Below are 25,862 nucleotides of genomic sequence, written 5' to 3'. Positions count from 1 at the left end.
TGTCACCTTGTAACCACGCTGCAATGTTTATTTTCTTAAAGTGTGCTTATTATGGGGAATGAAAGGCTCATATTTTGGTTCTAGGAGTCCCCCATAACAAGCTGACATGCATACAGGGGCAAGCAATACTTGCATTGTCTTATAATATGCATTTTTATTTTTAACTTACAGTATTTGCTCAAGGACCCCCAAATGATTTGTTGAATGATACATTTTTTTAAACCCCTCCTTTGCGTGACTGCGGTGCTTGGTCCGTTTGGTCTCATGTTCATTTCATCATGCCTGTAATGCCATTTGTGAGTGCAGTACTCCTTTGTGTACAGCGTTACTCAGAAAATCATTATTTGAACAACTACAAAAGCGGCACCTAGTGGCAAAGAATGAATTTGCATTTTAATTCAGACAAATGTGAAAAAAAGTGGGTGGGCAATATACTAATGTTTAATGTTGACATCAACATGAAATGGCTTGGGATTTGTTTTAAAACTGACTTGTTTCAATAATTCAGAGTCGACTTTTTCTTTTGAGAGACAGTAACTTTATACACGGTGCACTTTTTAGACTTGCAGGATGTTTTTATTCACTTAGAGCTGCGTTACAAACTGCATAAAGGTCATTTTCAAAAATCCATAATAGGGGCACTTTAATCTCAGTATGAACAGATTTGTGTTGCTCTAAATGAACTGATAGTGCTCATCTAGGTAACGCTAACACTGTTTCTGACATCAGTCTGCCCACATTACCAAAAATTCCTCTCTAAATTTTCTTCATTTTCTATGACATTATGATTGACCTGTCAAAATAAACAAACCAGAGCTCTGTGGCACATCCTTTCTCCCATTGCCCGGTTGAGGGACTAATTTCTAGAGCAGGGTGGAGGCGATTACTAGGTACGTAAGCTGGGTCAGGTCACAGAGTATTGTCCAGGATACTGAACACAAAGACAGAGCTATCACAAGCCAAGCAGCTCTCTCAGTTTAATGTCCCTGACTATGGGTTGAGCTTTAAACCTCTGTGAAATCAGAGCATTTGGAAAAAAAATGTGAACGCTAAAAATAACACAGTGGAAATGGGAGTATTACAAAAATCAAAGCCACTCTTTTCTTTCTCTTCTCACCCTTTCTCTGTAAGGGCACATTCACAAGTTCTTTCATACACTCAGCACTCGTTCTGTCCCACAGTTTCACGCCGTTCGCTAACGGCCCTGACGACACACCAGAAGAGATCTTGGCTCGCATTGGCAGTGGGAAATATGCCCTTTCTGGAGGCAACTGGGACACAGTGTCTGACGCAGCCAAGGTATAGAGCCCATAAACCATTTTTTTCTGCCATTTGACAATATTCAGTATGGTTGTTAACATCTTTTTGTTGTTTAATTCAGTAAATAAAGTAGAAATGAGTTAATATAAATAAACTTGAAATAATAAAAATTCTGCTTAATTGCATAATTTAAAAAATCATGTTTTCCTGAAATAATTATTTTTTACGTTTCCAAGACTGCATTTATTTGACCGAAGATAGAGTAAAATCAGTCATATTTTTATATATTATTACATTTTAAAATAACAGTTTTCTATACAAACATATTTTAAAATGTAATTTATTCCTGAGCAATAATTGAGCACCGAATCATCATATTATAATGATTTCTGAAGGTTCATGTTTTCTATATGTATGTATTTATTTTGAGAATAAAATACTTTTTTGAAAACATTAAGATTTATTTATAATTTTTTTGACTTGTAGTGTATGTCAATATTAAATTTCACACTAATAGACAGCAGTGTAGATAGATTGTTTAGGCAATAAAAACCATGCAGAGATTGTTTTTGAGTGGTGACACAAACAAAAACTTTTGAATTGTATTATTTGGTTCAAACAGAATAGATTTACAGAAACTAGTTTATTGACTCTTACACCGTATCGGGAGAAGGAAGGTTTGGAAAACTAGTCTGTTAACACACTCTTCGCCCAGCCCTAGAAATATTGTGCATTCAGTCTAATGTGTGTTTAGTCTTTACCATCAGTGTGAAGATGCTTCACTTTCTATGATTTCAGCTTCAAAATATGTCATTTTTTGTCATCTTTGAACAGGACATTGTATGTAAAATGCTGCATGTGGACCCTCATCAGCGGCTGACGGCTCCTCTTGTTCTCAGACATCCCTGGATAGTGAACCGCGATCAGTTATCTCAGAGCCAGCTGATCAGACAGGACGTGCAGCTGGTGAAGGTACTGCTCCTGTCATCCCATGATTCCCTTCTTCCAGAGTCACGCGCCGCTATCAAAGTGCAATGTCGCCACCTCATGTTTACCTGTAAAACTGCTTCTATTCTGCTTTACAGATGAAACTAACAACACAAAAAACTTTAAACCTAAAGAAATTAAACTTTCTTTTAACTTAATTAAAAGGAACTCATTATAATTTCGAAGTTTATCATTTTTAGTCCTCTTAAGTACATTCTGGAGTCATATCTATTCTACAAAAAATAATGTAGAAAATGTGCAACTTTGTATTAACAATGCAAAAAGGCTAACCATGTGGAGGGGGAATATAGAGGATAGATATGACATCAACTGTTTTTATTTTATTGTATTTATATATTTATTTATAACAGTGCATAATGTACCATGCACAAAAAGTTAGATGTTTAAAAATAATAATAATAATAATAATGCTCACTAAAGCTACCTTTATCTAATCAAAACACAGTGGAAAAACTGTGAATATTGTAGAGTATAAAAAAGAGAACATTTTCTATTTAAATATATATTTTAAAATGTAATTTATTCCTGTGATGCAAAGCTACATTTTCAACAGTCATTATTTTAGGCATCAGTATATCATTATATCATAAAAAAAGTATTATCAATTATCATTATTATCATTATCAGTTGTGCTGCTTCATATTTTTGTGAAAATCGTGATACTTTTTTTAGGGTTCTTTAATGAATATGAAGCTTAAATCATCAACATAAGCAATTTATTTGTAATAGTAATCCTTTGCAACTAACGATGTAAAAAAAAAAAAAAAAAAAGGTATACTGTCACTTTAATTATTTTATGCACCATTGCTGAATCAAAGAATATCTTACTGACACAAACCTTTGAACGGTATGAGGTATTGTTGCAGGCAATTTTAACTGATTGCAGATCACTATTTGTACTTTGTCATTGTATAATTTATGATATATTAATTCAGCCCATGACATTATTTCCTAGGGGGCAATGGCTGCCACATACTCAGCTTTGAATCGGTCACCTCAGGCCCCAAAACTGGAGCCAGTGCTTTCTTCTTGTCTGGCTCAGAGAAGAGGCATGAAAAGACTCACATCCACTCGTTCATAGCACTCCAGCCAGACACATGAGCTTCTACAGCTTTAAGAAATGTCAGAGCGCTCCGGCTTCGGACAAGCCACCAGACGACCGCCAGAGCATCCGGAGCAGAGTGGAAAAATTGGATTGACCACAGAGTGTCAGAGCAATCTCCAAAGAGCGACAAATGATCTGCCAAGTGTCTCTGCTGATGTCAAGAGATTGATGAGGGCCAGATGCAAACATCACAGCTATCAGGGCTGAAAAACAGATCTTCTAGAGCATGACACTGGTGTTCTGTGTGTGTGTGTGTGTGTGTGTGTGTGTGTGTGTGTGTGTCTGTCTGTCTGTCTGTCTGTGTGTGTTCCACCCCTGTGGACTTCAGGAGTGGCGCATCATGAAGTCTGTAGTTTTAACGGTGCATAACAAAGATCACAGTTATCATTCCCAAACTGTTGCTATCACTTACTGCAGACACTTGGATTAGAGCCATGTAGAAGATGCTGTGGTCTATCATGGTGACCGTGCTGCACCTTTAGCAGTGTGCCAGCATTAATAGCATCTTTTGAACATGCATGCCATGTACAGGATGTATTTTTATGACAAACAAATGGTTCTAACATGCTAATGAAAGCACAAGGAACATCGTTGATGTTGTTTTTGTTTTTCTAACCTTCTGTAATGTCCCAGTTTTACTTTTTTAGTTTATCTTTTTGGGGATTTTATTGGTCTTATGTAATCCTGAGACTATAGAAAAGAGCCGTTTTTAATTGTAATGTTTCTATTTTTATTTTATTTTTTCCCTATTGCGTATTTGCACCACAATAGTTTTATTTATTTATTTATTCATTCATGCTTTCATTCATTCATGTTTTTGTTAATATAACAGTTAATTTATATTTATGATTATTTAAATATTTATGTTTTTTAAATATGTCTGCTACCTTTTTCATCTATTTATTTTTAAGTGACCTTTATGCATAAACATGAAACCTAAACAAGTGCCACACTTTACACTAGATAAACTGAATGATGATAAAAATAAAAAATAAAAATTCCATCATTCTTCCATTAAATGTCACAAATAGCCTATATGCATTAGCTCATGACCATGTATTAGGAAATCTGTTTTCGACACATAGCGCTCTCTGTTCTGTGAAACTTGAGGATATTCAGAAATTATGTTTGCATGCCATACACAATTTGTAGCAGCCTCTGAAAGATTAATGATAGCAGTACAGATGAAAATAACCTTTTTTTTTCTTTTCCTTTTTTATGATAACGCGACAGTCCAGTATTTTTATGAATGTGATCAACACATTTTCCAAAATGAAGCTCTGAAATGTAGAGAAACACCTTCTGGGCTGTTTGAGGACCTTCAGCCAAACTTTATCTTCTGTTGGTGTGGCTTATTTTTTTACAGGTGAAAAGCTTTACATTTTGTGTTGTTGTTGTTGATGATGCTGATTGTTTTTTTCCCCTTCTGTTTTAACAATACCCCAAAACGGGTATATGTCAGCGCATAAGAGCTTCTACTAGCTTATGTTAATGCTGTACATCTGATGTAGAGACTCTACCAAACAGCAAGAGCATTAGGATCTGTCCTTGCTAGAAAAGAAATTATACTCTTATGCCTTGTGTTGGCTTGTATTCCAACAATTTATAAATAAACAACATAAAAGTGTGATCAAACTGGTCTCAGTGTTATTACGTGTGCTCATGAATTGTGGACCATATCAGTTCTTGGGATTGACAGGGTGAAATAAATAAGTACATCCACATATTCATAACAGTGTCTTGGAAAGGACATTTTCAAATTGATTTATATATAATTCCTAATGTGACCCTGGACCACAAAACCAGTAATAAATAGCACATTGTAGCAAAAGCCAAAAATACACTGTATTCGTTAAATGTATAGTTTTTTCTGCCAAAAATCATAAGGATATTAAGTAAAAATCATGTTCCATGAACATATATTGTAAATGTATAATAATAATAATAATAATAATAAATCTTATTTTTAACTTATTTTTAACACATTCAGTGAAAAGGATTTAGTCTGAATATTAATTTTAATCCACTCTACTTTAATCTTTTTATATAAATTGGCATGAATACAAAACTGAGCCAAACTAAAACTGAAACGAGAAAATTCAATCAAATTCTAGTGAGCGAGTTTTTGGATGGTCAGATTAATCTTATTTTAGTGAATAAAGTACAGCTTTTTAGCTATCGCTTCTTATCGAGTTTAACTTATGGTCCGAGAGTTTAATTTATGGTCCGAACCCAGAGTCTTTGCTGGGTTAGCCTCGAACAACAATATACAATGCAGAAAAGGCTATTAACTGGTTGATTCTGCAATTAATTGTACTATAAATTAAACACTACGATTGGAAAATACTGTAAACTTATAAACTTAGTGATGACGTTCAAAGTCTCCGACAGGGCCTGTAGTCACATTTAGCAAATTGTTAGCTAAAATGTAAAAAATTTAAAAAATGTTTACAAAAAGTGGTGTGTAACTTGTATGTTACGTCGTAGAATAAAACGTGAAAGTATCTTGAATCACAATCTCTGAATCACAGACCTTATTTTAGGGGATTTAACCAAACTCCCATTCAGAAAACCCACTGTCTCTGGGAGGATGGACCCAAAAGTGCTAAAATGCTAACACGCTTCTGGGTTTTTGCCTACAAAGTGACATCATAGTTTTTTGACGGGCACTGGCACTTTAAAACAGTATCACGTCACACCGACATATTCGCAAAGCCCGCCTCCTACGTCAGGATTGGCTATCGAGTTTTAAAATCTTTCTACGATTGGTCAGTTTAGAGGTCAATCATTTTAGAACGTCCAACCATTGCGTTCGTCGGTAAGATGAAGGGCGGGGCTTATCGGAACACGGTTGTGTGTCAATGCTGAACTTCGAGGAAGTGTTAAATAATATCAACTGAGCACTGTTTCACCCGACGAGCTGCGATGGACAAGTTGCGCCGTGTATTAAGTGGAGGAGACGATAATGAAGAAGTGGGACTTACATCACAGGTATAAGGAGAACGTGTGTTTATTTTGCAATGTGTCTTCGTCTGTAATTGATAGGACATTCCCTTGTGATGTTTTACTTTCAGTTTTTACAAAAGTGCTATGATACAGTAGGCTAGATGTAGCAGAAGTTAATTCCAAGGTAATAGAAGTATACCATATTTATACAGCATGGTACTCCAGTGTCCTTCAAAAATACTATGTTATTTAATGACAGTCATGACAGTGTTAATGTCAAACATCATGTTAGTGTCATATCACAAACCATAGTATTACCATGGAACTTTTTAGTCAGTGTAGTGTTGCTCATTTTTAACCGTGCTGATATTCAATTTAGTCTTTCTTCTGTTTATTTGCATATAATTTTTATGTGTTAATGATATTTGTTAACATTGCTGATTTTTCATGCTTCCTGAGGGGAAGGATCATGTGAGGTAAGGTCATGACCTCCGGATGTTATTTAGTTTCTGCAAGCCAATCTGAAAAGTCTGAATCTGGGCTTGAAACACTGTTGCAGACCTTACTTGTTTTTCCATTTACACCATGTTTTACTGTAGGGTTAATATTATGAGGTATCACATTTTATTTGATCCCTTTACGATTCACCATGCTTTAAAATCAAACTGTGAGCTCTACAGTGCTGCTGTGATGTGTTTTGTTTAGTTATGTACACTAATTCTGTTAATCTTAACAGTTTATGATGTGATGCATGCATGGTTGTCATGTGAAGTTTTATAGGGAAAAGCATGAACCGTAGTCCATTTTCTTCCTGTCTTGTTCTTGTTCCTGTGGGTCTGTGCAAATATATATACGTCAGAGGCCTTTTAATGAATCAGATAAAGTCATTAGCAAGTTAAAAGCATGAACTCTTGGTATTCGTGGGGCATTATGAACCATGTGACATCCTGTGATTGTTCTCTGTAGATCATGGACAGCACATCACTCAGTTTCGGCACACGGGTGAAGTGGTTTATCATTTGTTTCGCTGGAGGGGTCCTGTGCTCAATACTCGTGAGTTAACTTTCCTCATTATTTCCCAGTAAGGTTTTATCTGTCCAACAATTTGCAGCCTAGTTTATTTCTAAGACACATAGTCATCTGTTGTTACGTTACTCTTTAAGGAATAGTTAACCCCAGGGAACTACCATAGAGACAAGTACCCCTCAATTATAAGAAATGACCAAAATGTTTTCTTTAATTTGATGTTTGACAATATTTTACTTTAACTTGACATTTATGAAGGCCAAATTATCACCCTAATTTTAGATGTTTGACACACTTATAGATAAATACATACATATGCACACACACACACACACACACACACACACACACACACATACATACACACACACACACACATATATATATATACATACATACATACATACATATATACACACACACACACACACACACACACACACACACACACACATATATATATATATATATATATATATATATATATATATATATATATACATACATATATACACACATGAATACAAAACATGCAGGCTCAAACAATCGACCCAGCTAACACAATTATGTGTGTGTGTTTGCACTCATCAGTAATGTTAAAATGATTAAGATGGTCAATCAAATCGAGAAGGCATGCTTTACTGCTCACAGAAACTGTGCAAATTCCAACCCATTTATTTGTTTTTTAACAGAGAAAGAGTGCGGGGTAAGAGGAACATTTCAGAGTGTTAAATTAAACAATAGGCTGTCTTTTAAGTGATTCCTATCTTTCAATTGAACTTGATGAGACAGAGGTTTTTTCTATTTTTATTATTCATACAAATGAGATTGAATGAGTACACATGTTAAAATAAAAATAGTGTTTGTAGAGAGTTAAAAATATATTACAAAATATCTTAAATATGTTCTTTTATAGTTCTTTCTTTTCTTTTTATTCATTTCCCTAAATCATTTAAATCATGGATTTGTTTAATGCCTTTCAAATAAAAACATCACTGCGATTTTCAGTCTTTTAAATGAAAAGATATACCCCTTACAAAAAAAGAGGTCCCCTAAATGTTCATGACGTGTTTGGTCCACCCAAAACTTAATTGAATTTCTCACCCTCAAGATGTTATTATTTAGACTAATAGACTTATCTTCCCCATAAATCTCATTCATACTTGAGTTCATTTAAAAATAATGAAATGCTACTAAGCACCATAGATTATTGCATGTCACATAAGCGCTTACCATGCAACGCATATGCACAGTTTAAATATATATGATCATAAATCTTAATTGAAAAGTTTGAATAACAGGTTCGATTTTTGTATTTTTTACAAAAAAAAGGTAATTGATAGCAAAACCCCATCACTTTTTGCAGTGCAACACATGTGAAACCATGATAACAAATGTGTGAATTGGGTGCCTAACCCTGTTCTTCTTCCCCCTGCAAATTGCCTTCAGTTGGTGTGACAGCACATTACTGATAACACTTACAGCAGCAAGCGTACACTATGCGTGTATTCTGATGTACATCATGCCAGGGAGGAGTTTTTAAAAACTATAACATCTGTGTATATTAGAAATCTACTAAGAATCACATTGACACCAATTTCTGGACGGGTTGTAATAAAAACTCTAGCTTCATTTAGCATACCACTTTATATTTTTGTTATCGTGTGCGACAACATTCAGTTTAAAATGTGAAAGTGAAAGTGAAAGTGACATACAGCCAAGAATGGTGACCCATACTCAGAATTCGTGCTCTGCATTTAACCCATCCAAAGTGCACACACACACACACACACACACTGTGAACACACACACACTGTGAACACACACCTGGAGCAGTGTGCATCATTTTTGCTGTGGTGCCTGGGGGCATTTGAGTCATGGTATTGTCTGCCTGAGACTCGAACCCACAACCTTAGGGTTAGGAGTCAAACTCTCTAACCATTAGGCCACGACTTCCCCCATATCAAATAAAGTACAATAAGTACACTATTTGGGGCCACTGTATATTTTATGCACGGAAAAGCTTTGTAACACCACTAGGTGGCAGGGCTGCTTAATTTGTTCATGTTCAAACTTTGAGTCTGTTAGTGGATTAATCAAACTGGGTTTCTTTTAGCACAGACACGTTGTTTCAGAGAAATATTTGAAAATGTACTTACAAGTCTTATTACATCTTCTGAAACAGGGAACTGGACTCCTCTTCTTGCCCAAAGTTGGTGTTAAGTTGTTTGCTATATTCTACACGTTTGGAAATATTGCAGCAATTTCAAGGTAAGTGTAATTATGGCTTGGTGTTGGGCATGCATGCAATCGAACAGTCTCATAAATGTTGATTCAGTGTCATTATTCTGGATGTGTGATTAGATTTACTGTATATTAAGTGCTTTATAGTTTTGACATTAAATTTCTATATGTAACCGGTAAGAGGCACAAATCCTACATTTTTATTGTGAATATTATTAAGTTTGCTACATAATGTTATCAAACATAAAATCAATAATTAATCAAAAAAACATTTTGCAGATATAAAATATTAGTGTTGTTGCCTGGACGTCATGCAGGCTCAAACAATCGACCCAGCTAACACAATTATTGAAGCAATCACGTTTTCTTTGATTTAATATACATTTATCAGTGACTACAACATGTAGTCTCAAACTGGTCAACCTATTGATTATATGTTTTTTGCTAAAACTAGAAACCTGATATACTTTTTTTTCCCGCATGTATGCAGTGAAACATTTTTTGCAATGAAAAACAACAACAACAACAGCAGTCAGCTGACATTTGCTACATAATAGAATTATATATACATTGGGTACGGAAAGTATTCAGACCCCCTTACATTTTCACTCTTTCTTCTATTGCAGCCATTTGCTAAAGTAATTTTAAGTTAATTTTTTTTCTCATTAATTTACACACTGCACCCCATATTGACAGGAAAAAAAAAACAGAATTGTTGTCATTTTTGCACATTTATTAAAAAAGAAAAACTGAAATATCACATGGTCCTAAGTATTCAGACCCTTTGCTCAGTATTTAGTAGAAGCACCCTTTTGATCTAATAAAGGCCATGAGTCTTTTTGGGAAAGATGAAACAAGTTTTTCACACCTGGATTTGGGGATCCTATGCCGTTCCTCCTTGAAAATCCTCCAGTTCTGTCAGGTTGGATGGTAAACGTTGGTGGACAGCCACTTTCAGATCTCTCCAGACATGCTCAATTGGGTTTTAGTCAGGGCTCTGGCTGGGGCATTCGAGAACAGTCACGGAGTTGTTGTGAAGCCACTGCGTCGTTATTTTAGCTGTGTGCTAAGGGTCATTGTCTTGTTGGAAGGTGAACCTTCGGCCCAGTCTGAGGTCCTGAGCCCTCTGGAGAAGGTTTCCGTCCAGGATATCCCTGTACTGCCACCACCATTCTTCACTGTTGGGACTGTATTGGACAGGTGATGAGCAGTGCCTGGTTTTCTCCACACATAACGCTTAGAATTAAGGCAAAAAGTTCTATCTTGGTGTCATCAGACCAGAGAATGCTTCAGGTGTTTTTTAGCAAACTCCATGGGGGCTTTCATGTGTCTTGCACTGAGGAGAGGCTTCCGTCGGGCCACTCTGCCATAAAGCCCGACTGGTGGAGAGCTGCAGTGATGGTTGACTTTCTACAACTTTCTCCCATCTCCCTACTGCATTTCTGGAGCTCAGCCATCATCTTTGGGTTCTTCTTTACCTCTCTCACCAAGGCTCTTCTCCCCTGATAGCTCTGTTTTATATATATATGTGTATATATGTGTGTGTGTGTGTGTGTGTGTGTGTGTGTGTGTGTGTATATATATATATATATATATAATTTTTTTTTGTTTTTTTTTTTTGTTTTTTTTTTATATTCTGTGAGCAGAAGAACAAAATTAACTGCCCCTCACCCTTAATATCAATGTTTAATATTGACCTGGACATCAGGAAATTGTTCATGCCTGAAGGCATGATTGCATGAAGAGGATTAGTCCTCTAAAACCCATCTATTTGGTGTGGTTTCATAACTTTTTGCTTTGTCAATGCACCAGCTCAGAGGATGGCAATATAACACTCTTTTTCAAGTTTTCAAAGTCTTGTAAGCTCCCTTCAAAGATGTTCTCTTGCTCCCATAGGCACGCATTGTCTTTTAAGTAGGGCATCAAAGTTTGTTCTCCTCAATTTACAGTGTTTTTGGGTTGCCATGTGGCAAGATGTTCTGTTCTCAAAGATTGAAACGGGTCTGTCTGGTTCTCTGAAATCACCAGCAGACTGAATGTTCTCAGTAATCAATACAATATTTGAAATGCACGATTGAATTGTCTTTACATGGTCTAGGATTGAATAAATTGATGATTCATTTGTCAGTGTTTAGTGATAGGTCTTGGTAACTTTCCAAAAGGAAAGATATAAAGCACTAAGAAAGAAGAAACCAGGTCTTTTTGCTTGATTTATCCCTGACCCTTAGTTACATTTTGAGAATGAACAATAGCCAAAATTAATCCAGGCCAGATTATTCCTGCTGGTCGTGGTTCACACCATGGCCGCTGTCAGCATTTTTAAGGGGTCATATGATGCGATTTCAAGTTTTCCTTTCTTTTTGGAGTGTTATAAGCTCTTGGTGCATGAAGAAAATCTGTAAAATTGAAAAGACTAAAGTCTCAAACCCAAAGAGATATTCTTTATAAAAGTTAAGACTCGTCCACGCCTTCCTAAAACCATCCTCGTTTAAACATGCCCCCATGTGTCCACGTCATGATGTGGGTAGATTTGCATAATGCCACCCAAATGTTCACGCAAAGAAACTAGCTGTTACTTTCATGTAGTGGAGACGCGATTTCATTGTGAAAGCAAAACTACTTTGTTTGGCCTTCCAAAAGAGGACACAACTAGAACTCAGTGCTTAAGTTGTATTTACAACACTGTTCCAGAATAGTTCAATTGAAATATACAATACAGATGTGTGCAGCGCATTTCATGGAGGACTTTTCTCTGATCCTGGGAGAGAAGACTACAGTGCTGCTGTTCTGACTCTCAGTCTGTAAGTACTTTTACATATGTAAAGGATTAGCAATTGATGATTCAAACGTGAGTTTTGAGCAGTGTAGAGCAGCTGCTCTCAATTCCAGTCCTCGCGCCCCCCTGCTCTGCACATTTTGTATGTTTCTCTTATCACTTTAGACGTTTGTTCTATTCAAACGGAAATGCCCTGCAAAGTTTACATCACTGGATATTCAATCCAATCAAAGTGCACTGAAGTGTGGGAAATGTGAATTTGAATTGTATTTATTTACAGAGCTATATGATGTCACACTTGTCCAAGTGTGAAGACGTTACGCAGCACAAATCTGTGAATGAATTTTCCAAAGTGAGGTAAACTTCAGTAGATTTTCCCTGCTCCGGAAGTAGGGAGCAATGAACACTGTGTAGGGACCATGTCAATGGGAACACAGTTCATGTACAGAGCTTACTTCTAATGAGCAGATTATCTGAATCTGGGCCTGTATTCACAAAACAAGAGAAATCTTACCACTAAGAGTTCTCCAAAATAGCAGTAAAAGATTTTAGCTAAGAGTTGCTTAAAACCTATTCATATTCATAATATTTTAGTAAGAAATAGACAGAAGTCTTAAACTAAAAGTAAGGGCGGGGTTGATCTCGTTGCTATGCATGATGTCCGCATGCTTACTAACTATGCACACAGTGATTGGCTGATAGTTTCTGTCAGAGATTTATTCATAGAAATATTGTAGAGTGCAATATTATGTTGCCACATTCAAATAAAGATTTTAAAATGCAGGCAAAGTGTTTATAATTAAACAAGTAGACTTTATATTCAGCTAATTGTCAGCCTCTTATTTGTATGCTTCTCATAAACAATTAGTCAATATGCATTAGGGCTGCCCTCGACTAAAGATATTTCTCGTCGACAAGAAGTAGTTCATTTTAAGCATTAGTCGACTGTTAGTCGCACTTTTATTAATAAACCATATAAATCATAATAATGAGCCTTTAATTGTCTAAATACCCTAATAAGCACTCAAGAGCAAACAAAAAAGGCTTGCCACAGCGCACAGGCAAGTACATAATAATTATGAATTTGATAGGGAAAAACACCACATTACAATTTATTGTAACATTGTAATTTATTGTTACACTAGTTCTTTCTGTTTTTGGTTTAAGAGATGAAGTCTGCAACATTGATGCATTAATTTTATCTGTATGACCAAAAATGAAAGTATTTTAAGAGCAAATGATCGCAACAGCCTTTTAATAAGAAGAATAACCATGGCTGATAGTAAGACATGCAAACATAAAAGAAATTCAAACTGGACACGAGAACAGCTACTGTAAATATTAAGGATATAATAAAACATTTGGAGTTGGGATAACCTCTAAACCAAAGCCAATAACTTTTTAAAAGCTCATTATGGTCAAATGTTTCTTAAATGTTCATATTCATAGAAATACTCTTAGTCCTAAATTTAGGACTGACACGCCCACTATTTTTAAGATTTTCTCCTAAATCTACAAGTTAGGAACTTTTTTTAGCCTTAAGATGTTTTGTGAATATGGGCCAAAGTTTGTTAACAGAGAGACATTTAAAATATGCAGAGCTTTGGGGTGTGAGGACTAGAAGTAGAGCTTGTTGTTTGTCTTTTCTCCGATCAAAAGTGCAGTTTTATATTTGCAACGCAATACGTAAAAAAACAGTATACGTCATTATAATCCTTAATTATGTCTCCACTGGATGCAACCAATGGCTCATTTATAATGGATTATATACTTTTTTTTTTCTTGCCGTGCCAGTGTTCTGACACATCACAGTATGACAAGGGTAGTAACATTTCCATCACACGATTGAGGCATTCGGCCAATCACAACACACTGGTTAGCTAGCCAACCAGAACACACCTCTGTTTTCAGACCATTGAGCTTTGTAAAAAAAACTGTGCATTTCAGAAAGGTGGGGCATAGAAGAGAAACAAAAATGTACAGTATGTGGAAAATAATGTGTGTTTTTCTTTTTTTTTTTCTTTTTACCTTAAACCGCGTAAACACATTTCATTACACCAAATCCGTAAGAAAATATATATTTTTACCAACATCATATGACCCCTTTAATGTCATGAATAATAATAATAAAATAAAATAAAAATCTTCTACATAAAATTTATTTTTCCCCCTTTGATTTTGGGATAAAATACTTACTACCTGACATATTTTGGTTGTAAATGAAGTGTAATGTAGCTAAAAGTCCAGGAAAGCATGACATTGCAGTCACTTATTTCCATTCGTGATGCAGGAACCAGGAAGAGACCCAGTTAGTAACCAGGGCAGTGAGATGGAAAAGTGACCCAGAAGAATTCTGCCAGACTGCACCTTTGCATATCCAGAGATAGATTTTTACTTTGAAGAACTCAAGCCTATGAGAAATCATTAAACTGAGCCATTTGGCCACTTCAGTAAAGATCTGAGCAGGTTTGATCAGTAACCAGACGCTGTCCTTAATCACAGACTTGTCCTGACAGAGCTACAGAGGTGAAGTCTTAAGAGTGAAGGGTCATGCTGTCTGGGTTACCTGCTTTGAATACACAACATTGGTTCTGGGCATGGTAGCAGTTTGGAAATCTACTGGCATGACATTGTAGTAGGTGGGTGAGTGTGATTTTACCAAGTACAATATGTTCCTGGATCAATATCCTTGTCAATCCTGGAACAACATTCTAATCAACCAATTACAATCGAGATATAACTTTTTAAGAAATATCTGCTTTAGGCTTAAAATCAGGGTTCGGTGCTTCTACACTCTTGTTAATCAGCCATCATTTCCAACCTATTTAAAAAATACATTATGGGTAGGGTTAGGTTTAGGGGCAGGGATTGGGTTAAGTTTATATTTTTGGATAATAATGTTGATCCAGGATCATCAAAAGATGTTGATCCAAGAACATTTCTTACTTGACAAAGTCACTGCAACCGTAGTTGGTACTAGCATCAGGAAACCTCATTTAAAGGCCATGACCCAGACTGAAGAGATGATGTAGATCAGGGGTGGTGAACATTGATCCTGGAGGGCTTGTGTCCCTGCAGAGTTTAGCTCCAACCCTGAAAAAAAAAAAATCTACCTGTATCTTGAAGACCTTGATTAGCTTGTTCAGGTGTGTTTGATTAGGGTTGGAGCCAAACTCTGCAGGGACACAGGCCCTCCAGGATCAACGTTCCCCACCCCTGATGTAGATCATGCTGTTTATTTACTACTCTGCATTTACATTTAGAAGACCTGGTGATAATTTTACAAAATAGCATTTTCTTTTTTGCAATATAGTAATGAGAATGATGTTTGAGTTGTTTTGGGTGTTTTGTATTAGGAACAGATTTTTGGGGTGTGTGTGTGTGTGTGTGCACTCAATTTTTATAAAAAATCCTAAAAACCGGTTTTATTTTCTTGAAGATAAATATTATTTCTTATTTCTTTTGAAAAATTATCTGAGCATATTCTTGACTTGTGAATTCAGATTGTTCATTTCTCAGTCTTTGTTTTTGGCATGTAGCTTGAAGTAATTCATACGGTAGTGGACAAGCAAGCCCTCTTTTCTTCTGTAGACTGTTAGGCGGCGTTTGAAAATGTCAGATTATATCCGCCCTCGATGCCTGCTCTCGTAGGAGAGAGAATGACATCATGGCTGGCTCATGCATTAGTGTTTCTATGATCTAATGAGTGTCCTGGTTAAGGTTCCTTGAGTAATGCAGGGGAGATGGGTTCAGCCCCATGGGACCTGAGCACAGACCATCTACTCTCAGTGAGTCTGGAGTCCTTCTGCCCCATTGTGATACTAACTGATTTAGCCGATGTCTCGCATCATAAATTAATAATAAAAAAGTTATATAGATTTAGGAATTATGCTAATTGGTGCCTTTGGTGACTTCAAATCACTCAAGTGAAAATCATTTCATTTTTGCTTTTGTGAATTCGGGAGATTTAAAATGTGTAGCTTCTACCAAGAGCATTGCAATATTCATGATAAATTTGTGATAAAATTGCCAACCAATCAGCAAACAGCAGCTGACTGTGACCCCACCAGTCTATGATATAAACAGATAATTTGGCCTTAACAAGGCCTTAACGTTACACCTGATAAGGATGTTGCCAGATTAGAAATGTCCAAGTATCGTACCAGAAGTTAACAATTATCGTATTTGGAAGAAAATTATTACATTTACATAACTACATTTTGACATGACCTGCAAATTACCAATAGGAGTATGGTTGGATGGAAGCAGTGCGACAAAAATACTATCCCATAATTTTGCACAATAATCTGACAATAAATGTGGCACACCCAGATTTTCATTTGCACACCCAGAGTCTCTTTTCTGGCTACACTACTGGTTTCAATTTGTCTGTTTCGTTTCCTAGACATCAGATAATCCTTCATTGAGAGATCTTTGTAATGGTCTGAACTCTATTTCAGTGATTAGACTAATATTCAAACATCTGATTCAAATAAATAAGTAATGATTAAATGATTAAACATCATTATTTCTCATGTTTATAGTTTTCCTAAATCACTTTTTCTTGATTTAATTTTTTTCTCAAAACAGTAGGTTCAGATCTCTGAACAAGGCAAGCCAAGTCACCTTTATTTATATAGCGCTTTAAACAAAATGCATTGTGTCAAAGCAACTGAACAACATTCATTAGGAAAACATTGTGTCAATAATGCAAAATGACAGTTAAAGGCAGTTCATCATTGAATTCGGTGATATCATCTCTGTTCAGTTTAAATAGTGTCTGTGCATTTATTTGTCAGTGATATCGCTGTAGATGAAGTGACCCTAACTAAGCAAGTCAGAGGCGAAGGTGGCAAGGAACCGAAACTCCATCGGTGACAGAATGGAGAATAAAACCTTGGGAGAAACCAGGCTCAGTTGGGGGGCCAGTTCTCCTCTGACCAGACGAAACCAGTAGTTCAATTCCAGGCTGCAGCAAAGTCAGATTGTGCAGAAGAATCATCTGTTTCCTTTGGTCTTGTCCTGGTGGTCCTCTGAGACAAGGTCTTTACAGGGGATCTGTATCTGGGGCTCTAGTTGTCCTTGTCTCCGCTGTCTTTCAGGGATGTAGAGGTCCTGTCTATGTGCTGATCCACCATCTGGTCTGGATACGTACTGGATCCGGGTGACTGCAGTGACTCTCTGATCTGGATACAGACTGGATCTGGAGGCTACGGTGACCTCAGAACAAGAGAGAAACAGACAAATATTAGCGTAGCTGCCATTCTTCTAATGATGTAGCAAGTACATCAGCTATACGATGTTTGATAGGGAGCCAGTGCAGTGTGGACAGGACCGGGCTAATATGGTCATACTTCCTGGTTCTAGTAAGAACTCTTGCTGCTGCATTTTGGACTAGCTGTAGTTTGTTTACTAAGCATGCAGAACAACCACCCAAAGCATTACAATAATCTAACCTTGAGTTCATAAATGCATGGATTAACATTTCTGCATTTGACAATGAGGGCATAGGCCGTAATGTAGATATATTTTTGAGATGGAAAAATGCAGTTTTACAAATGCTAGAAACGTGGCTTTCTAAGGAAAGATTGCGATCAAGTAGCACACCTAGGTTCCTAAATGATGACGAATAATTGACAGAACAGCAGCCATCAAGTCTTAGACAGTGTTCTAGGTTATTACATGCAGAGTTTTTAGGCCCTGTAAATAACACCTCTGTTTTTTTCAGAATTTAGCAATAAGAAATTACTCGTCATCCAGTTGTTTATATCAACTATGCATTCTATTAGTTTTTCAAATTGGTGTGTTTAACCGGGCTGAAATATAGATCTGAGTATCATCAGCATAACAGTGAAAGCTAACACCATGTTCCTGATGATATCTCCCAAGGGTAACATATAAAGCGTGAAGATTAGCGGCCCTAGTACTGAGCCTTGAGGTACTCCATACTGCACTTGTAATCGATATGATACCTCTTCATTCACTGCTACGAACTGATGGCGGTCATATAAGTACGATTTAAACCATGCTATTGCACTTCCATTAATGCCAACAAGGTGTTCAAGTCTATGCAAAAGAATGTTGTGGTCTTTTGTGTCAAACGCAGCACTAAGATCCAATAAAACTAATAGAGAGATACACCCACGATCAGATGATAAGAGCAGATCATTTGTAACTCTAAGGAGAGCAGTCTTAGTACTATGATACTTAAAAATAGTCAGAAGAGGACCTATGACTTCTGGAAGCACCTCTTTTAGGAGCTTAGATGGTATAGGGTCTAACATACATGTTGTTGGTTTTGATGATTTAACAAGTTTATACAATTCTTCCTCTCCTATAGTAGAGAATGAGTGGAACTGTTCCTCAGGGGGTCTATAGTGCACTGTCTGATGCGATACTGTAGCTGACGGCTGAATGGTTACAATTTTATCTCTAATAGTATCGATTTTAGAAGTAAAGTAGTTCATAAAGTCATTACTGCTGTGGTGTTGCGAAAGGTCAACACTTGTTGAGGCTTTATGTTTCGTTAATTTAGCCTCTGTATTGAATAAATACCTGGGGTTTTTATCATTTAACATTGGTTTCTCTGGATAATGTTATATGAAGCACCATTACTTCAAACGACTTATACTTGAAGCCTGCCATCTGAGAAATCCTGAAAACGTTGTTATAAATTGAAGCAACACCTCCCCCTTTGCGGCTCATGTTTATAACAGTAATCTTGGGGGGTGGACTCATTTTAAATAATGTAATCATCAGGTTTTAGCCAGGTTTCTGTCAAACAGAGCACATCTAGATTATGATCAGTGATCATATTATTTACAAAAAGTGCTTTCGTAGAAATGGATCTGATATTCAATAAGCCAATCTTTATCATTTGTTTATCCATATTGCATCTGTTTTTTATTTGTTGAACATCAATCAAATTGTTAATCTTAACTTGGTTTGGACGTTTTTTTTATTTTGTATTTTCTAGTTCGGGGAACAGACACAGTCTCTATAGTGTGATATCTAGGTGAAAGAGTCTCTATGTGCTGAGAATTAACTGACCTCTGTGACGTGAGGCAGCTAGCAGATGGTCGGTTTAATAGTCTGTCTGCTTCCTGACCTGGGCCCCAGTTAGTCAAGTATGTTATCAACAATGAATTACTTGTTCGCATCAGATTTGAATTTCTTATTAATATACGCAAGAAGCACGTTTTGGAGAGTACAATTAAGTGCATAAAAATGTACAACTGCCAACAATTTTCACAATAACTCAATGCACATTACTTAATGAGCCAACTTGATGCATTAAATCTCAGTTGAATCTTATCAACTTCTGAACATTCTTTCATCATGTGAGCCATCATATGCAAAAGGATTCGGTTATCAGACATACATGTATATTAAAGAAATATCGTAGAATGTTTTCGGTTTACATGTTACACTACATACAACTTTGTTGCATACTTTATAGTATTTTAGTATTTTACTTATAGTTGACATTAGGGATGTCAACGATTAATCGATGATCGATTAATTGTCGATAAGAGATGCAATCGATTAAGGCTATCGATGGTCGGTTAACCGATTCAATGTTGGGCTGCGTGCGGCTCATGCGCACTCAACACGTGCGAGCGGCTGTGAGTGACGGTGACGATATATAAAAGCATCATCATTCATTCACAATGTACAAATTAAGCTTTTAATGTGATTTAAACTTTAAAGTACATTAAAATAGAAACAACATAAAAGTTCTTCAACATTAAAAGCAATAGAAATGTAGTTACTAATCATTTCATCAGATAACTGTTTTATATCGTGCGCTTTGCAGGGCTGCGGGACACAGTGACAGGACAGGTAGTCTATTCATTCCTACAACTTGTTAATTCATTCCTACGAATTATTAATGTGGCAATTGTCCATGTTTCATTAATTTTGTTCCCTAAATAACCCATGATTTAAGTGAAATAAGGGAACAAATGAATAAATCGAACGAATTCTTAATTCATGAAATCTTTAATTTCCCTTCCCATGTTTACCACAGTAAGAGATGCGAAAACAGTTATTAAAAGCGAAAGATAATAAAATAAACCTGGGAAATTAGAGGGTTAGACTATGAAGATTTAGGAAAAGAAACAATGCCTAAATATACTGAATTTGTGGAAATTCGTGACCAACCGGCAAACCAGAACAAAGCCGCGTAAATGAAGACTATGGGGTCCAAAAGCATGGTCGCGATGTAACATTTTCCAGTTAACCTATTATTCCTCTAATAAACAAAGCTTTTATACCACACTTGTCATAATCAGATCTTATCATTTCTAAATAAATAATTGCTGGATTCAAAACAGCGATTAATAGGCGCTGTGACCGACACATTCCTGGAGCATTCAGTTTAAATAGACCGTAGTATACCGGTCCACTCTGCTGTTATGCCAAGGACGTTTTTGCTCATATGAAGAGGATCATCTTTTCCGTCTATATGCGAATGCGTGTTAAGTACAAGCCTAGTTTACATTATAAATAATAGTTTAACATTCAAATACATTGCGAAAATGGAAACATTTTGATTTGTGCCGAATGAGACATGAGCAATAACCTCCAAGTAAATCTAGCCAAAGCCGCGCTCGCTCATCCTCGTGTGCACGCATGCACTGTCACGATCTAATGCGCTGTATGCCGGATTTTTACAAATCTGACATTTTCTAGGACAGAATCCAGCAGGATCAAATTAATGTGAGCAACTGTGTTTTGGTGCAGCAGCGCCGATGTAGTTCACTTAATGTGCAGCGCAGTCACACGCGCTCCACATTTCGGATAATTTTATACAATAATGTCAGTTGAAAACATTGCAATTGTGCTTTAAAATACAACAACGAGCACCACAAAACCATTTAAAGATGCGCGTTCAGCGTTCTCCGTGCGGGATTGGAAACTGTCAACAAAGTAAAATGACCTCAAAAGTATGGCGCGCTCTCTTCATGATCATAATCGCATCTATTCATTTAATAATCCTGCTACTAGCATTTTATTCAGACTAAAACCTCTTTAATTCAAGTGAGAAAGCGTTTTGTGTGTGTGTGTGGCTTTTGCACATCCTGTCATACCGCTGACTGCGTGCCTGCAATAGACGCATTTTGCAGTATTATGGTTAACGATTAATCGATTAATTGATCGTTAATTTAAACGACGATCGATCATGGAAATAATCGAAATTTGACATCCCTAGTTGACATCTGTATAGAAATAAGTTTGGAGAAAATGCATGAAAGTGGGAATTTCTTCAACATTTTGTTTTCCTAAGTGATTATTGGCTGCTTAATGACTGATTAATGCACCTAATGAGCACCTTTTGGTGTTTACTGTGAGTGATGGGTACATATGCCTTGTGAATTTAGCTCATTCTGTGTCTCTGTTCTTCACAGCACCTGTTTCCTGATGGGCCCATTCAAACAGCTGAAGCGAATGTTCGAGCCCACCAGGTTCATAGCCACTATTATAATGCTGGTAAGAAAGCCTCTGGCCCGCCACACTGCGTCACCACTGGAGAACTAATGAGAAAAGACATTTTGGAAAGGCGAATTAAACCTTGTAGCAGAACAGTTGACTCATTCTTATTAGATATTCTCCTTATTAGATGTTCTTTTTACCTTGTCATTATATTAGATACAAAATGTCAAACCAAGTGCATTTAAGAAAATAACAATCCAAGAAAGACACTGTTGAGTTATATGAGAAGATGAAACTAGCTTAGCTACATAGGCAACAGTTAGCATGGGATATTACAGATATGCACATGCATGCAGGCTAACAGGGCAGAAGGAATGCTTCAGCCTTTTACAGTCACAAATCTGGAGGCTCTTAAAGGGACTACGAGGCATTAAGAGATTCAAAGGACTGTTGTTGTAATCCAGAAAAATCACTGTGTGACACTTTCACATAATCTCTTTTGGGTCTGAATCTGTTCACACTTGCTCCATCACAACGCAATAAGAAGCTTGTTGTAACCAGACTATCAAAGGATTGCTACATATTTCTATGCAGAATTATGATTGGCACCTTCTTATAATGTTATTGATGATTGCCATTCTCATTCAAGTCAAAATATAACTAGTTATTTAATTACTCTGGATTACTATAAAGAGAATAATAGGCGTTTGACTCCCTAATATCTCATTGTCTGGAGTAATCCCAGATTGTTTATCTCACCAGCTGTTAATAGAGTAATTGTTTCTCCATATATACAAACATAAACATTTATGAAAAATATGTTTCTATGCCATGGTTTGTTCAGATGCGTTTGTTTTCCCTCCAGCTATTCCTTGTGTTGACATTATGTGCAGTGTTTTGGGTAAGCTTTTTTAAACCGGTTTATTTCTGATATTTGGTTGACTGTTCACTTGAATGTATATTATACATATTTTATATGTTACATACAAACATATCTTTGTTGCCTTGCAGTGGGACAAAAAGGGTCTGGCGATCATCTTCTGCATTTTGCAATTTTTGGCTATGACATGGTAAGTTATAGGCTGTCAATCATCATTAAAAAAATATACATATATATTTATAAGATAAGTTTCAGATAATAAAAAATTATTATTGTTTGAAGCAAACAAAAAAAAATATATATATATTTTTTTATCTCTTTTGTTTCTGTTTGTTCTTCGTATTCTTTTGTATTTTTAGTGTAATTGAAAGTAACAAGAAAAGGTTTTGATTTTCAAAATAAAACAGCTTGACAAAACCTTGAATTAATTTAATAATTAATGTTATTGTTATTATTTATTTATTAATTTTTTTTAAATAAGTGAATGAATGAGTGATGTTTCAATAAAACATTTTACAAGAATGGGTGGATAAAATTTTATTGAAAGTATGGAATTTACGATTCTTTTTACTACATTGTTCAGAAAAAAATAAATCTTCTCCCCTATAATTACAGATTCTCTGATTTAAAAAAATATATATATTTATGTTCTTTCAAAAGTCTGTTTATGAAATAATATATTTATGAGTGTTTTAGTTATAATTTATTCTGTACAAATCACATTTAATTTAGTTAAGCCTAGCCTTCTGACTTTTCATCTAAAGATAAAGTCTCATTGTACTTGTGATACCATGATTTAAGTGATATTGTGTATCTGTATGAGTGTTTCATGAAGCTTATCCTGGAATTGAACTACTAGGCCAAATGCTAATTCATGCTAGCAGCTAAAGACCTGAGCATGTTCTGCAGTGCTGTGCCCAGGGTACCTAAAACAAATCTTCCCTGGAACCCTGCTGCAAGAGCATCTAATAATGTAGACTGGTTACCTGTTAATTAAACCGTGCATGCGATTTGTCACCAGTGTCTGGCTGTGCGGGTTTAGAGGCAGGTGGTTGAGTCCTTGGCAAGGTGAGGAAGTTGGCCAAAAATAGGAGCATGATGGGAATGAGTGATGTGACTAATAAGAGCAGTGATTATATACTGTAGGTAGAATATTGTAGGTGTAACTGATGGAAGATATCGATCATTAAGAATAAAGTTAGACATTATGATAAGAAACTAACAAGAAAAAATGCAAGCATTTTATAATTAATTTGCAGGCAAAAAACAAAACAAAAATTGGATTGCGGTGAATCCATGTGAACAACTTGAACCGGTTGACTGTGGAAATCTTTTGTCCTTATGCGAAATTCCCAATCACGTTGATGGTATTAAAATAACTGGATTTTGCTTGCAAATTCTGCAAAATAGCAGAAAATGTGACCATACCTTTAGGTTTAGATATTTTAACCAACCCAACACACTATTAAACTTTGGCAAGGCAAGTCACCATAATTTATATAGTGCTTTTTACAATGCAGATTGTGCCAAAGCAGCTTTATAGTATTAAACAGGGAAATAGCGTGCCATTATCCTCTGGCAGGATGAAACCAGCAGTTTAATTCCAGACTGTCTTAAAGTCAGATTGTGCAGAGGACTCATCTGGTTCCCGTGGTCTAGTCCTGATGCCCTTCTAGATTACGTATTCTGTAGTGGAGATCTGTCTTTGGAGCACTTCGAGTTGACATGGTCTCCGTTAGGGTTGGGCAGATAGACAAAGCCATCGTCCAGTGCCCTAACCCCGCCCCACCACCCATCATTATATTTCACTGTAGACATCGCACCAATTTGGTAGACATCGCCCAACCCTAGTCTCTGCTGACATTCAGGACTGTTTAAGCCAAATTTAAAATGTGTGGCTTGTGCTATTTCTGTTCTAAGCAATCAAACTGTTTTCATCTCCTGGATGTTAAAGCAGGTGAAAAAGAGAATCGTAGACCTATACTGAAGGAGGGCCATATCTAGAAACTACAATAGAGAAACTACCCTAGCAACCACATCCATTTGAACGTATATTTGTTCACGCTTTGACTTATATGACCCAAGAATGATAGGTAGAGAGAGATGGGCAGATGTGCAGTATTCCCGTGCCACTGAAGCAGCTAAGTGGAACTGGGCAGCAGAAATAATCTGATCCTCTAAGCGTGTCCTGGACCCTTCACGTGGCCACGAGTAGCGCACAGGTGCAGAACTGGTTGGACGAGGATCTACACTTCACTACTCTGAAACAAGCTCTTCGAGATGAGAAAGGAATGTTTTGTGTTTGTGGAGTGATTTTTATTTGCTATATTAAATCTACATTTCTTTACTTTATATGCATTCCACATGGTTTTCCTCTGTTAGAACTAGAAAAGTTGTTCAAAACGAACTTCGGCTGTTGCTTTGACAAAGCTATGCCTGAACATTTAAGAAAAGTTTCAGTAGGCCTTAAGTTTGGAAGGTTATGCTATATTTTACACAGCATTTCTTGTATGCTGAGTCAGAGGAAGAGAGCAAACACTGTATGTGTGTGTGTGTGTGTGTGTGTGAGAGAGAGAGAGAGAGAGAGAGAGTGTGAGGATGGCCGTTTGAGGGCTCCTGGCTGCCCAGTTTTTCACACGTCAATGGGCCAGATTTTATTGGCCGTGTAATTGCCGTCAGTTTCACTGTGAGGACATTCTCTTCCTTCTCAATGTGACACAGACCAACGCCAGCCTTCCTCTGACTGCAGTCACTCTGGCAACCGCTTTTACCGCATGTATGAAGAGGATACCGGGAAATCTGTAGGGAGGATTCCCTGATGCTAGACATTTCTGAGAAGCTGTCAGTGCATTCACATTTCAGTTGAAGTCAGTTGTGTGTAACGAAATCCCTAATTAGTTGTTTAATCAGCTGAAACATGGGGTTTATATTGGGATATATTTTAGACTGTATATTCGTTATACTTTGTATTGTTGTACATTCTGTCTGTCTGTCTGTCTGTCTGTCTGTCTGTCTGTCTGTCTGTCTGTCTGTCTGTGTGTGTGTGTGTGTGTGTGTTTGTGTCTGTCTTATAAGTGTATTATATAATTTATATATAAATGCATAAATTGTATTTATTTGCTTGTAAATGTAATTAAATGTAATTTTATTTAACTAGGATACACAACATTTATCAAAAGTGG

General features: G+C 36.5%; 2 protein-coding genes across 2 annotated transcripts in view; both read left to right on the top strand.

Annotated features, from left to right (window-relative positions):
* Positions 1–5,008, top strand: part of LOC127969796 (ribosomal protein S6 kinase alpha-2) — a 49,474-nt gene extending 44,466 nt beyond the window's left edge. The window contains exons 19-21 of the mRNA XM_052571897.1: positions 1,182–1,299; positions 2,095–2,232; positions 3,224–5,008. Of these exons, the coding sequence (XP_052427857.1) occupies positions 1,182–1,299; positions 2,095–2,232; positions 3,224–3,349 (382 nt within the window). The 3' untranslated portion in view covers positions 3,350–5,008. The remainder of the gene's footprint in view (positions 1–1,181; positions 1,300–2,094; positions 2,233–3,223) is intronic.
* A 1,187-nt stretch (positions 5,009–6,195) lies between these two features.
* LOC127970375 (vesicle transport protein SFT2A) overlaps positions 6,196–25,862 on the top strand; it is a 28,395-nt gene continuing 8,728 nt past the window's right edge. The window contains exons 1-6 of the mRNA XM_052572926.1: positions 6,196–6,364; positions 7,286–7,372; positions 9,531–9,616; positions 21,776–21,857; positions 22,666–22,701; positions 22,812–22,870. Coding sequence (XP_052428886.1) covers positions 6,299–6,364; positions 7,286–7,372; positions 9,531–9,616; positions 21,776–21,857; positions 22,666–22,701; positions 22,812–22,870 — 416 coding nt within the window. The 5' untranslated portion in view covers positions 6,196–6,298. The remainder of the gene's footprint in view (positions 6,365–7,285; positions 7,373–9,530; positions 9,617–21,775; positions 21,858–22,665; positions 22,702–22,811; positions 22,871–25,862) is intronic.

This window comes from Carassius gibelio, chromosome B13 (genome assembly GCF_023724105.1).
Source record: "Carassius gibelio isolate Cgi1373 ecotype wild population from Czech Republic chromosome B13, carGib1.2-hapl.c, whole genome shotgun sequence".
NCBI lineage: Eukaryota > Metazoa > Chordata > Actinopteri > Cypriniformes > Cyprinidae > Carassius > Carassius gibelio.
This window is presented reverse-complemented; position numbering and strand designations above follow the sequence as displayed.